The sequence below is a fragment of the Aquarana catesbeiana genome, linkage group LG06 (assembly GCF_042186555.1).
Source record: "Aquarana catesbeiana isolate 2022-GZ linkage group LG06, ASM4218655v1, whole genome shotgun sequence".
In the NCBI taxonomy this organism is placed as follows: Eukaryota; Metazoa; Chordata; class Amphibia; order Anura; family Ranidae; genus Aquarana; species Aquarana catesbeiana.
In genome coordinates, this window is record NC_133329.1 from 20,183,669 (window position 1) to 20,198,931 (window position 15,263).

At 47.2% G+C, this 15,263-nt stretch overlaps 1 protein-coding gene across 1 annotated transcript in view; it reads left to right on the plus strand.

The window, feature by feature from the left end:
• LOC141148215 (uncharacterized) overlaps positions 1-15,263 on the plus strand; it is a 268,920-nt gene that overhangs the window by 98,151 nt on the left and 155,506 nt on the right. Inside the window, exon 9 of the mRNA XM_073635453.1 lies at positions 8,243-8,381. Within this exon, the coding sequence (XP_073491554.1) occupies positions 8,243-8,381 (139 nt within the window). The remainder of the gene's footprint in view (positions 1-8,242; positions 8,382-15,263) is intronic.

The following is a 15,263-nucleotide window of genomic DNA, read 5'->3' on the forward strand; positions in this document are numbered from 1 at the left end:
AAACTTAAAAGATATAGCTAGTTAGCTGAATATTTTGTGAACATTTTAAAGTTTGTTTGGGGTCTGTAGGTGAAAGTATGAAGGAGATGAAACTTTTGGGAGCGGAAGAAGATTTTAAGGATCTGAAGCATGGTCTCATTGACTTCAATGTTAAAAAAAAGTGTTAAAAAGCTTAATATTTTAAAAAGTAGAAAAAGTAGAAAAAAGTTGAAAAAGTCCCATCATCAGCTCAAAGAGACAAACATTTTATTAGTTGAATGGTTTTAATAGCTGAAAGTATGCAGAATTTACGCAGAGCCAAAAAACGTACGGAATAATAAAGAAATAATAAAAACTAGAAAATGCATTTCCTGGGGAAAATGTGTTGGAATGCTGAATAGCTGAATTGCTAAAACGGCCCCCAGCAAAACTGCCCCCATCATACTGCCATCAAAACTGTCCCATTAAAATTGTCCCCATGAAAACTGCCCCATCATATTGCCACCATCAAAACTGCCCCATCAAAATTGCCCCATCATATTGCCACCATCAGAATTGCCCCATCAAAACTGCCCCATCATATTGCCACCATCAAAACTGCCCCATTAGAATTGCCACCATCAAAACTGCCCCATTAGAATTGCCCCATCCAAACTGCCTCATCATATTGCCACCATCAAAACTGCCCCATCAGAATTGCCCCATCAAAACTGCCCCATCATATTCCTCTATTATAAATCAGTACATGGTGTGTCTGTCCCCTCCCCCGGGCTCTGTAATCAGAGCTGAGATGCTCCAGCCACCTCCCCCCCTGTGTATAACAGAAGCTTTGGTAACCATGGCAACAAAACAAACACAGTACACTCTGACTGCCCCATCAGAATGGGGCAATTCTGATGGGGCAGTTTTGATTGTGGCAATATGATGGGGCAGTTTTGATGGGGGCAATTTTAACGGAGCAGTTTTAGAGTTGGCAATACGATGGGGCAGTTTTGATGGGGCAGTTTTGATTGTGGCAATATGATGGGGCAGTTTTGATGGGGCAGTTTTGATGGGGCAATTCTGATGGGGCAGTTTTGATGGCAAAATGATGGGGCAGTTTTGATGGCGGCCGTTTTAGCAATTCAGCTATTCAGCATTCCCACGCTTTTTCCCCAGGAAATGCATTTTCTAGTAGCCTTTAAAATTAGCACTTTTGATTTCGAACGTTCAAGTCCCATAGACTTTAATGGGGTTCTAAATTTGTGCAAACTTTCGGTCCGAACGCAGTTTCTGGTGCAAACCAAAATAAGCTAAGTATCCCAAACAGAAGGGGACAGAGAAAAGCAGGGTTAATGAAAGGGCAACATACTAATATTATCTCAAAGAAGTATAAATTTATTAATTGTTGGGCATATACACAAGTAGCAAAAAAGGTTAGGACCCAGTGGTATACTGTTCCTGATTAAAAGTTGCCGACCACCTGGATAGGTGGGTCTGTCGCAAACACAGTGAGACAGGGGGAACAAGACAACATATAACATAAAACAAATAATAAAAACAGCGTCCGGACGCTAAGTGAAATTGGTGTCAGCCTTGCTGTCCACCATGGGGAATCTCCAGAAAATGCTGGGTAAGGCTGCGAGGCTGACACCAATCCCCTAGGTGGATAGGAAATGCTCAAAAAGGGATGGAGGGTCAGAAAGGGGAGAGGGCCATGGGCAAGTCACAGTGTGTATCAGGGGGCTCAAAGTGGACACTGGCTGGTGGGGGTGTCCAGTTAGCAGCTATAGTCTATGGGATCCGGGTAGCATAAAGGCTTGGGCAAAATGGCAAAGTTCAAAGCAGCGTGAATGAGTATCACAAAACAAGGCAATGTTGCTGTGGGTAGCCTGGAGTCCGGTAAATCCCAATCTGAGTATGTTTTTCAGATAGCCGGTGGTGGTGGGCTGTAGTGAAGTGCACTATTGGTATCTAGAGATATGATTTGAAAATAGAAACACAGTACATTACCACCCCCGGAAGTAGACAGGTGCCATTGTCTGTTTCCAGGATTAATGCCTTCCTGTGTCAGTGTTCCGCTGGAATCTGGTCTCAAATCCTCTCCACAATGTCTGGTAGAGGAGCTCTTCACATAGGGAGCAGGGACGCTGATGAATATTGGGAAGCATGGACGAGTCAGACGTCTATGTATAGAGCCTTGTCTATGTGTCTCATGGATCTCCCTGAGTTCTGAGCGGTCATGTGACCTGCCTCCTCCCACGAAGTAGTGAGCTCACAAGCACCAATGGGGAATGGCGTTGGGGTGTGGCGTCCGGGCGGACATGACGTCAACGCGTTTCACATTTGGGGGTGTGTAGTTTCGTCTGGACGTAATTGGTGGTGTACGAGGATTCCTTATGAATAGCGTTCGCTCCTCGGATACGCCCACCGGAGGGGGTTAATTGCTGATAGGAAGAACTACCCCGGAACTGTGTAATCACCAGAAAGCTATGATTTATTTTGGCCTTGTTAGATTGAAACATTGTTAGAGCTTTTCAATTCTATGTGCTGTTCGTATCCAAACCAGCCATTAATGTAGGGAGGTTAGGGATCCTGGCAGGGTGTTTGACAGTAAGACACCTAGAAATAGATATAGGGTAAATGTGGACAAAATGATCCTCCATCATGCATAGAAGGCTTTGTCAACTCTTATCAAAAGGGAAAGAGGAAGGGGGAGGGAGGATGGGATAAAGGGGAAAGGGACAGGGATAGGGAAAAGAAGAAGGGGGAATTAAAACATAGGGACATATACCGGACAGGCCACAGGAGCATGAGTGTGTGAGCCGAGTCGGAATTAACCCGGAAACTCATACAGTCACCTCTGGACATACAGAAATTGCTGAAAAAAACGCATAGGCCAAAATTGGCATGGTGGCCTGTGCCACCATGTCGATTGGTGAATCCCCAGGGACCATAAGTCTAGGTTGCCAGGAAAGGTTGTAGATTTAGTTCCGTGTTGAGGCCCATGGGCATAAGAGAGCCCAACCGGAAAATCCACCATTTTTCCTTCTGCTGAAGAACCTGGTCATAATCTCCTTTTCTGGAGGAGAGATTGAGAACATAGATACCTTTGACTCGCATGCCGGACAGTTTGCCCTGATGAAACATGGAAAAATGCCTGACTACCGGTTTTCTGGATTTTTCTACCCTATTTCTCTCATATGCTCACCAAGGTGAATTCTAAGCTGTCGCTTCGTTTTACCTATGCACATCTTGTTACATGGACATGTGATCAAATAAATTACCCTCGTTGTGGCACAATTAACAAGGTTCTTTATGTGGAACTCAGTTTTGTTTTGGGAGTCACTAAAGACTGCTGTTCTGTGCACATATGCATACTTGGCAGTGCCCACAGGGGAACATCCCCTTGCTCCTTGGGAATTGGGACAACCACTGGGTATCCATATTCCCTGCTATGGGTGGATAGTCACCACCCACGATGGTTGAAAGATGGCATCCCAGTGGGTCAGTTTCTCCGCATAAAGCGGAACTGCACCAATGCAGTGGACTACATACGGGAAAGCAATGACTTATATAGACGCTTCCAGTGGGATACCGTAAGATCTATACTACAGAAACATTGGGGAATCTTGACAAATACCCCGGACTTAGCACAGATAGTGGGACCTTCCCCCAAAATGGTAGCAAGGAGAGCACGCAACCTGGGTGACGGCCTCATACATTCGGAACATATTAGGAATATGGATACCACGTGGTTGTCCCAATTCCCAAGAAGCAAGGGGATGTTCCAAGATGTACATAGGTAAAACGAAGCGACAGCTTAGAATTTGCCTTGGTGAGCATATGAGAGAAATAGGGGAGAAAAATCCGGACAAACCGGTAGTCAGGCATTTTGTCCAGTTTCATCAGGGCAAACTGTCTGGCATGGGAGTCAAAGGTATCTATGTTCTCAATCTCTCCTCCAGAAGAGGAGATTATGACCAGGTTCTTCAGCAGAAGGAAAAATGGTGGATTTTCCAGATGGGCTCTCTTATGCCCATGGGCCTCAACACGGAACTAAATCTACAACCTTTCCTGGCAACCTAGACTTATGGTCCCTGGGGACTTCACCAATCGACATGGTGGCACAGGCCACCATGCCAATTTTGGCCTATGCGTTTTTTCCGCAATTTCTGTATGTCCAGAGGTGACTGTGTGAGTTTCCGGGTTAATTCTGACTCGGCTCACACACTCATGCTCCTGTGGCCTGTCCTGTATATGTCCCTATGTTTTAATTCCCCCTTCTTCTTTTCCCTATCCCTGACCCTTTCCCCTTTTTCCCATCCTCCACCCCCTCCCTCTTTCCCTTTTGATAAGAGTTGACAAAGCCTTCTATGCATGATGGAGGATCATTTTGTCCACATTTACCCTATATCTATTTCTAGGCGTCTTACTGTCAAACACCCTTACAGGATCCCTAACCTCCCTACATTAATGGCTGGTTTGGATACGAAGAGCACATAGAATTGAAAAGCTCTAACAATGTTTCAATCTAACAAGGCCAAAATAAACCACAGCTTTCTGGTGATTACACAGTTCAGGGGTAGTTCTTCCTTTCAGCAATCAACCCCCTCTGGTGGGCGTATCCGAGGAGCGAACGTAATTCATTAAGGAACCCTCGTACATCACCAATTACGTCCAGACGAAGCTACACACCCCTAAATGTGAAGCACATTGACGGACACCACGCCCCGACGCCATTCCCCATTGGTGCTTGTGAGCTCGCTACTTTGTGGGAGGAGGCAGGTCACATGACCGCTCAGAACTCAGGGAGATCCATGAGACACACAGACAAGGCTCTATACATAGACGTCTGACTCGTCCATGCTTCCCAATATTTATCAGCGTCCCTGCTCCCTATGTGAAGGGCTCCTCTACCAGACATTGTGGAGAGGATTCGAGACCGGATTCCAGCGGAACACTGACACAGGAAGGCACTATTCTTGGAAACAGACAACAGCACCTGTCTACTTCCGGGGGTGGTAATGTACTGTGTTTCTATTTTCAAATCATATCTCTAGATACCAATAGTGCACTTCACTACAGCCCACCACCACCGGCTATCTGAAAAACATACTCAGATTGGGATTTACCAGACTCCAGGCTACCCACAGCAACATTGCCTTGTTTTGTGATACTCATTCACGCTGCTTTGAACTTTGCCATTTTGCCCAAGCCTTTATGCTACCCGGATCCCATAGACTATAGCTGCTAACTCCCACCAGCCGGTGTCCACTTTGAGCCCCCTGATACACAGTGACCTCCCCATGGTCCTCTCCCCTTTCTGACCCTCCATCCCTTTTTGAGCATTTCCCATCCACCTAGGGGATTGGTGTCAGCCTCACAGCCTTACCCAGCATTTTCTGGAGATTCCCCACGGTGGACAGCAAGGCTGACACCAATTTCACTTAGGGTCCGGACGCTGTTTGTATTATTTGTTTTATGTTATATGTTGTCTTGTTCCCCCTGTCTCACTGTGTTTGCAACAGATCCACCTATCCAGGTGGTCGGCAACTTTTAATCAGGAACAGTATACCACTGGGTCCTAACCTTTTTTGCTACTTGTGTATATGCCCAACAATTAATACATTTATACTTCTTTGAGATAATATTACTATGTTGCCCTTTCATTAACCCTGCTTTTCTCTGTCCCCTTCTGTTTGGGATACTTAGCTTATTTCCTGTTTTTTGGGGTTGAAGCACAACAACAATATTCATTCATTTAGGCATACACCTGTCACATGGGTATCTAGCCTCTTTTTTCTTTTACATTTTCTGGTGCGAACCGAACCGGGGGGTGTTCGGCTCATCCCTAACTCATAACTAATATCCTCCAGACCCTTTATTAGCTTTGTTGCCCTTCTTTGTACTCGCTCCATTTCCAGTACATCCTTCCTGAGGACTGGTGCCCAGAACTGGACAGCATACTCCAGGTGCGGCCGGACCAAAGTCTTGTAGAGCGGGAGAATTAACATTTTATCTCTGGAATTAATCCCCTTTTTAATGCATGCCAATATTCTGTTTGCTTTGTTAGCAGCAGCTTGGATGCCATTGCTGAGCCTATCATCTACTAGGACCCCCAGGTCCTTTTCCATCCTAGATTCCTCCAGAGGTGCTCCCCCCAGTGTATAGATTGCATTCATATTTTTGCCACCCAAATGCATTATTTTACATTTTTCTACATTGAACCTCATTTGCCATGTAGTTGCCCACCCCATTCATTTGTTCAGATCTTCTTGCACACAGGAACCCGGTGTCTCTTCTAAATTAAATGATGAAAAAGATTTTATTGACATTAGTACAAAAGTGAAAGTAATGGCTTTCTATTTCAGGAAGCTGCAGTAACTTGTACACGCCCTGCGTACAGATATCTACACAGGGCATAGTTGCCAACATTGAAAAAAAAATTTAGGGACACTTTTTTGGCTGTAGGCAAGGTCTTATTCTAATTAGGGGGCGGGGCATGCATTTGTAGGCGTGACATAGCAAAAAAAAGAAAAAGGCAGCAAGCGCTGAAAAATGGGTGTGGTTTACTGGAAATGGTGGGCGTGGTTCAAATGGGGGTGTGGTTACAGTCTGAGATGAATGAGAGATGGAGAAAGAAAGGGGAAAAGAGGGAGGGAGGGAGAGCGAAAGAAGGAAAGAAGGAAAGAAGGAAAGAAAGAAGGAAGGAAAGAGGGATGGAGGGACAGCAGGCCCAGATCCTACACCACAATAGAAATGTGTATTCTAGAGTTTAACAAATCAGCAGATAAAGATACTCCAAACACATGGTGTTACCGCTTCAATCATACCAGCACCATGGTTGTTGTGGTGTCAGGATGATTGAAGCGCATTATTACTATTATTACATTGTAATATAGAATGAAATCATTCAACTCACCATAATCCAGAATCAGTGGGAACCCTGAGCGTGTCACCTGCCACGTCGCCTGCCACCAGATGCCATCAGGTGTCCCCAGCAGAGTCCGTCCTGGCATCAGGTGCCCCCAGCAGAGTCTGTCCTTACATCAGGTGCTCCCAGAAACAGAGGCCCTCCTTACAGATCTGTGTCACTGGCAGCGGAGCCCCTCCTTACATCTGGTGTGCCCAGCGGCAAAGCCATCCTGGAAAATTAATCAGGACGAGCTTCGATTGGAACGAGGCAGGGCGGTGTACAGAGGTCAGCAGGTTGCAGGGTAGTGTACGGAGGTCAGCAGGTTGCAGGGCAGTGTACGGAGGTCAGCAGGTTGCAGGGCGGTGTACGGAGGTCAGCAGGTTGCAGGGCGGTGTACAGAGGTCAGCAGGTTGCAGGGCGGTGTACGGAGGTAAGCAGAGCGGTGTACGGAGGTCAGCAGGTTGCAGGGCGGTGTACGGAGGTCAGCAGGTTGCAGGGCGGTGTGCGAAGGTCAGCAGGTTGCAGGGCAGTGTGCGGAGGTCAGCAGGTTGCAGGGCGGTGTGCGGAGGTCAGCAGGTTGCAGAGCAGTGTACGGGGGTCAGCAGGGCGGTGTACAGAGGTCATCAGGTTGCAGGGTGGTATATGGAGGTCAGCAAGTTGCCGGGCGGTGTATGGAAGTCAGCAGGTTGCAGGGCAGTGTACATCAGCAGTGTTGACATGTGTCCCAGTGCCACTGTGACCCTCACTCTCTATTTATGGAGCCACAGCCAGGTCAGGGTTTAGGGAAAGTCTGTGGGAAGAAGGCAGCACATACCTGGTCCTGCTGGCCAGCTGAGTTCAATCCGCGGGCTGTAAATACAGTCTTCTACCGCTCCCAGCAGCTCCTACCCCAACATGCAGGCAGCATGGCATAGGGCGGGATCAGAGCAGCAGTGATGCTTATGGCCCCGCCCACTCATTCCTCGCTGGAGAAGCATAGCAGCTCACTGCCTGTCTCCCTGAGTCCAACAGCATGCATGTGCCGAGATGATCCGCCTATTAGCATAGCGTCATGACACACTGTGTGTTATGATGCTATGCTAATAGGGGGAATCATCTCAGCTGGCCATGCCCGCACTGACCAATCTGCAGTACTTCCTGGAGGAAGTGGGGGGATGACAGAGTGGCCTGGGGGCGGGACAAAAAACAATTATCGGGACAAATACCGGGACAATAAAAAATCGGGACATAGGTCGGATTTTCGGGATTGTCCCGGCAAATTCATGACTATTGGCAAGTATGACAGGGAGAGGAGAAGATGAGAACACAACAATAATAACCAGAGACATTACTGACCGATTGATCTTCTTATGCTCATATATACAGACAAGAGACCCAAGGAAATGGCAGCACCAGAGGAAGAGGAGACACCACTAGAAGAAAAGAAGTCAGAATCAGGACATGGGGAAGAATCAGATGGACAGAGGAGAGAATCAGGACAGGGGGCAGAACCAGAGGGAACAAGGTAAGATAATCTAAGTACATTGTATACTTCTGTGTATATACTTTGTAACAAAAAGACCCAGTCACCATTTCTATGCTGACTAGGGATGGGCCGAACACACCCCGGTTCGGTTCGCATCCAGAACATGCGAACGGACTGAAAGTTTGCGCGAACATTCGAACACCGGTAAAGTCTATGGGACTCGAACATGAGAAATCAAAAGTGAAAATTTTCAAGGCTAATATGCAAGTTATGTGAAAAAATATAAACCTCTAAAGGGATTTTTAAGGCAATGAATTTTTAAATTTGTTTAAAAAGTAAAATCAAGTTTATTGAGTATCCTTAGACATGAAAAACATAAATATTGATATATGTGCATAAACATAGGGTAAATAACATATAGATACAAAATAGGACTTCAAGACATAGAAGTTTATATATTCATCTGAGAAAGAGTTATAGTATACAGTTACATATGGAAGAATTGTTAAAAAACAGACAGTGATGTATCACACTACCCAATACGGTCACCCTGAATGGCCACTCGAATATGGGGTAGTGGAATTTCCAACGCGTTTCAACGTTAAACAAAATCAAGTCTTCTTCAGGGAAAATTACATCACAATCTAAATAATAAAAAAGAGGGGAATAGATCAGAAAATGTTGTTGTAATTTATACATATATACATCATACCAGTCTCCTGCATTGGTTGGATTCTCTAGTAACTTACGTTCTCCCAAGGCAACCCGGGTGGAGCATATTGTATGCCAGGGGCCAAAGATACCCCACAGCAGAGACAACCTGGACAGTCCTATAGCTCTACAAGGCGGCTGGATATATAATCAAAAAATCCCAACATATAGCGTCCTCAGCCTTGAAAAAAGGATGGCTGTCTGTAGTGGGGCAGAAAATAAAATAAATAAACATGAGTGGTGTCCTTCAATGAGCTGCGGGATGAACCGCCAGTAGACACCACATAGAGAAATCCCCCCTTTTGGCCAAAGGCCAGGTATAAACAAAGTGGACCTCCCTAATAGGGAGATCCCATTCCTTGTAAAGTAGGAAAACTTACTAATGAGTAGGTCGCCTGGCCTAAAACTGTGAGAATTCGTGAAGCCAAAGCCCCAGATAGCCCAGATATCGCCAAGAGGATGTCCCGGGAAGAATGGCGCCATTTGCCGTCTTTGGCGTCCTATATATGGTGTGGATCTGCTAGTGGGCGGAGATGAGACGCCGCGCTGGCCAATAGCGCGGCTAACACGTGGTGGTTGCTGTCAAAGGCATCCAGCGTGAGGACGCTGGATGCTACCTTGACAACCAACTCCGCTCAATGGTCCACGCAGGCGCGACGTGGTGACGCGCTACTAGTGACGTACTTCTGCCACGTGACCTGTTACGCGGCTTACTCGTATTTGTTGCCACTGGGAGCGTTCGGCGTGAGAATGCCGGATGCTACCAAGGCAACCAACTATAGCTAAGGGGCCTGCGCATGCGCGGCAAGTGCCGCACACCCAATAGGTACCTCCATAGCTAAATGACTAAAGAGTGAAAGAGTGGGATACAAATAAAGACCAGCCATCAGCTTGAAGCTGGATCGTGCCCTCATAGAAAAATTGTCCACCATGGTGTGGGATAAAGTTGGACCCACGGTGGGTAGGCACTGGGCGGACCTTAATCCCACCAATGCCCCAACAGAATGGGTCTCCCCGGTGAAATCTCCCATCCTGTGGGGGAGGGGGGGGTTTTGCCGGGGGGGAAAGAAAAAAATCAAAGGATGATAAATTAAGGCCTTCAGTATATTACCTACACCATATTGAAGTCACCCCTTCCCCTCCTTGCCATAATAGATAAGGCGATGGAGAGTGAGAGGGGGGAAAACAGAACTAGTAACCACCGACACAGATGTGCCCGCCTGGCATGTATGCAATATGCAAGTTATTGTCCTAAAAAGGGTTAGGGGACCCGGGTGCTGCCTCAGGGGACATGTGTCAATGGAAAAGAAAGTTTTAAAAATGGACGTTTTTTCGGGAGCAGTGATTTTAATGATGCTTAAAGTGAAAAAATAAAAGTGAAATATTCCTTTAAATATCGTACCTGGGGGGTGTCAATAGTATGCCTGTAAAGTGGCGCATGTTTCCCGTGCTTAGAACAGTCCCTGCACAAAATGACATTTCTAAAGGAATAAAAGTCATTTAAAACTGCTTGAGGCTTTAATGTAATGTCGGGTCCCGGCAATATGGATGAAAATCAGTGAGACAAACGGCATGGGTTCCCCCCCCCAGTCCATTACCAGGCCCTATGGGTCTTGTATGGATATTAAGGGGAACCCCGAACCCAAATTAAAAAAAGAAAAAGCGTTGGGCCCCCAGGCCGTATATACTCTGAACAGCAGTATACAGGTGGTGCAAACAAGACAGGGACTGTAGGTTTGTTCTTATGTAGAATCTGTTTGTAATTTGGAACAGGTACATTTTGTAAGTGTAGCTCCAGCCAAAAAATCTATTTTAAAGCTTTTAGGAAAACATAGGGAAGGGTTATCATCACCCCTGTGACATTTGTTTTGCTGTCTGTGCCCCTGTTCAGAAGATTTTACCTCACTTTCTGTCCCAATGACAATTGGATTTTGAAAATGTGGGGTTTTTAAGAAAAATAAGGATTGGTGATAAATTAGTGGAGGAGACACCCTTTTCCCATATTAACTCTTACAGGAGAGAATTTCTCTTCCTAGGGGTAGATTTCCTCTCACTTCCTATTGTCTCCCTCCGTTTGTAAGTAGGGGTCATTTTAAGTCGGATTTTTTTTAAGTCGGATTTTTGAAAATAGGGGACCGCCTGTATATACTATACGGCCTGCCCTATATACTCTGCGGAAAATTGGGCCTTAGGTGTTGGTGGTACCAGAACACTGTAAGCCCTCACATTTACTCTTGGTGGGCACTGGAACAGGCCCTGCTGTGAAATATTATATAAAGAATTGTAATTACATGCCCCTGTTAAACAGGAGCAGAAAAATTGAACCTTAGGGGGTGGTGGTGGCACAACACTGTAAAGCCTCACAGATACTTTTGTTGAGCGCAGGAACAAGCCCTGCTGCAAAATATTTGATTAAAAATTTTATTTATACGCCCCTGTTAAACAGGGGCAGAAAAATTGGGCCTTAGGCAGTGGTGATGGTGCCACAACACTGCAACCCCTCACAGATACTCTTGTTGAGCGCAGGAACAAGCCCTGCTGAAAAATATCACAGCAAAAATTGTAATTACACGCCCCTGTCAAACAGGGGCAGAAAAATTGGCCTTAGGCAGTGGTGGTTGTGCCCCACAACACTGCAACCCCTCACAGATACTCTAGTTGGAGTGCAGGAATGAGCCCTGCTGCAAAGTATTGCATCAAAAATTGTAATTACACAAAAGAGAGGAAGAAATCTGCGCTTGGAAAAATCAAATAGCAGCAGCTTATTGTGGGATATGCACAAAAAACAAATAAGAAACAGAGAAGCCTCGCTGAGAAATTAGTGTCAAACAGGGGCAGAAAAATTGGCCTTAGGCAGTGGTGGTTGTGCCCCACAACACTGCAACCCCTCACAGATACTCTTGTTGAGCGCAGGAATGAGCCCTGCTGCAAAATATTACAGCAAAAATTGTAATTACACGCCCCTGTTAAACAGGGGCAGAAAAATTGGGCCTTAGGCAGTGGTGGTGGTGCCCCACAACACTGCAACCCCTCACAGATACTCTAGTTGAGTGCAGGAACGAGCCCTGCTGCAAAATATTACAGCAAAAATTGTAATTACACGCCCCTGTTAAACAGTAGCAGAAAAATTTGGCTTTAGGTACTGGTGCTGGTGCCACAACACTGTAACCCCTCACAGATTCTGTTGTTGAGCGCAGGAACGAGCCATGCTGCAAAATATTAGATTTAAAAATTGTAATTACGCACTCCTGTTAAACAGGGGCAGAAAAATTGTGCCTTAGGCACTGGTGCTGGTGCCGCAACACTGCAACACCTCACAGATACTTTAGTTGAGTGCAGGAATGAGCCCTTGTCAGGAAGATCCTGCCAGTAACAGGCATCCTGAGCTTGCAGTTGCACAATCGTGCGCGCCCATTAGCACCAGGCGGGCTATTTAAACCAAACTTTCACAATGAGATCTTGCTGTCTGCTCTACAGCTTTACATGTGTCTTGATCCTTGAAAACCCGTTCCTGTGCTAAACCTGGCTTGTTCCTGACTATCCTTGTTGTCCGCTTGCATCTGATCCTGGCTTGTCTCCGACCATCCCTGTCATCTGCCTGCATCTGACCTCGGCTTGTCTGACTTCTCTCCTGCCTGACCCTCTAGCACCTCCACTGTCTGCCTGACTACCGACCCGGCTTGTCTGACCCTCCAGTCTCAGTATCCTGGTTCCAGGTTCCAATCTGCTGTCTGGTTCCAGTCTGCTCTTCAGTTCCAGTCTGCTGTCCGGTTCCAGTCTGCTGTCCGGTTCCAGTCTGCTGTCCAGTTCCAGTCTACTGTCCAGTTCCTGTCTTCTGTCCAGTTCCAGTCTGCTGTCCAGTTCCAGTCTGCTGTCCAGCTCCAGTTTACTGTCCGGTTCCAGCCTGCTGTTCAGTTCCAATCTGCTGCACCAGCCTGCTGATCCAGCTCCTTCCAGGTTCCTGTCTACCTTCCGGCTCAGTCTGAGGTTCTTCTGCACAGTGCTTCCTGAGTTCCAGATCCATCTCCTGCCATTGATCCTGCCAGGCACTCGTGCCACTCTTGACTCCTGTGCTTCCTGTTCACCCTACCAGGGCCCTTGAGTCAGAGCCATTACCTGCAGGTCGGGCCCGTCCACAAGGTACGTGACAGCCCTGCTGCAAAATATTACAGCAAAGTTTGTAATTACACACTCCTGTTAAACAGGAGCAGAAAAATTGGGCTTTAGGCACTGGTGCTGGTGTCCAGAACCAAAAATGTTCTTAGAATCTATCAACATGAACATTGAGGAGGAATAGGATAGTCATTCGGAATAGCAGGATAGTCAGTCAGCATCAGCATAGGCAGTCTTCAAGGGATCTCACATTCATAAAAAAATTATTCGGTTACATCAGCATCAGGTGCTTGGTAGCTGGTGATTAAAGACTGATTCATTTTTATGAAGGTGAGCCGAACAATCGATTCGGTGGACAGACGCACTCTGTGATCGGTTACAAAGCCTCCAGCAGCACTGAATGTGCATACCGAAAGAACGCTGGATGCAGGACAGGCCAGTAGCTCAATTGCAAACTGTGCAAGCTCTGTCCAGTGATCCATCCTCAAGACCCAGTAACCCAATAGATTTTCGGTTGGAAAGGTCTCCAAGTCTGATCTTGCCCCTAGGTATTCCTGCACTATGTACAACAGACGCTGGCGATGGTTGCTGGAACCGATCATACCTTGGGGCTGCGGACTAAAAAATTGTCTGAACGCATTGGTCAGTGGGCCACCTTCTCCACCGCTCCTTCTGTGACTGACCGAAGCCTCAGCAACACGTTGTCCAGGACCAGGAATTTGTACCCTCCCAGGCTCTGGAAACGCATTGCACAAACCTTTCTGCAAGGCCTCACGAAGATGTATCATCCTCTGCTCCCTCCGCGATGGCTGGATAAGTTCTGCAACCTTACCCTTGTAATGTGAATCAAGAAGAGTTGCCAGCCAGTAGTGATCCCTCTCCTTGATCACACAAATCCGAGGGTCCTTTCGCAGGCTTTGCAGGATCAGGGACGCCATGCAGCATAGGTTTGCTGAGGCATTTGATCCGGGGTCCTCTGGGTCACTAAGGATGACCTGATCTGCAGCCACCTCCTCTCCACGTACAAGTCTATGGGTTTCTGGGAACTATAAACGATCCCTTTAAGACTGTTGCCGATGCTGAGTGCCAGGCTCAACCTCCATGCTTACACAATCCTCATCCTCCTCCTCATCATTCTCTTCCTGTGAGATCGGCAGGCCCGCAGGAATACTGTCTGGGGGCCATGAGAGGTAAGGAAGTCTCCCTCTTCCTCCCTCTGTTCTGCCTCAAGTGCCCTGTCCATTATTCCATGCAGCGTGTGCTCCAACAGGTAGACAAGAGGGACAGTATCACTGATGCATGCACTGTCACTGCTCACCATCCTTGTGGCCTCCTCAAATGGTGACAGGACATCCCTTATCATGAGCCACTGGAGTGGCGAAAAAAAGCCAAGCTCCCCTGAACCTGTCCTGGTGCCATAGTCGCACAGGTACTCATTGATGGCCCTCTGCTATGTGTGCAGCCGCTGCAGCATTGCCAACGCTGAGTTCCACCTGGTGGGCATGAGATGAGGCGGTTCTTGGGCAGGTTGCTTTCCTTTTGAAGGTCAGCCAGCCGAGCACTGGCATTATATGACCGGTGGAAATGCCCACAGACTTTTCTGGCCTGCCTCAGGATATCCTGTAAGCCCGGGTACCTGCACAAGAACTGCTGCACCACCAAATTAAGGACGTGAGCCAAACAGGGCACATGGGTGAAGTGTCCCTGTCGGAGGGCAGAGAGGAGGTTGGTGCCATTGTTGCAAACCACCATCCCTGGCTGAAGCTGGCGTGGCGTCAACCACCTCTGAGCCTGCCCCTGCAGAGCTGACAGAATCTCTGCCCCAGTATGGCTCCTGTCCCCCAAGCAGACCAACTCAAGCACCGCATGGCATCTTTTTGCCTGAGTGCTTGCATAGCCTCTAGAACCTCTCCGGAGCACCGCTGGTTCTGAGGACAAATCTGCACAGAAGGAGGCCATAGAGGAAGAAGAAGAGGAGGGGTGGAGGAGAGAGGTATGGCAGAATCACCACTATCAGCATTTTGGAGGCATGGTGGTGGAACAAGCTCCAACAATACTGCACCCTGTCCTGTATCCTTCCCAGCTGCCAGCAGGGTT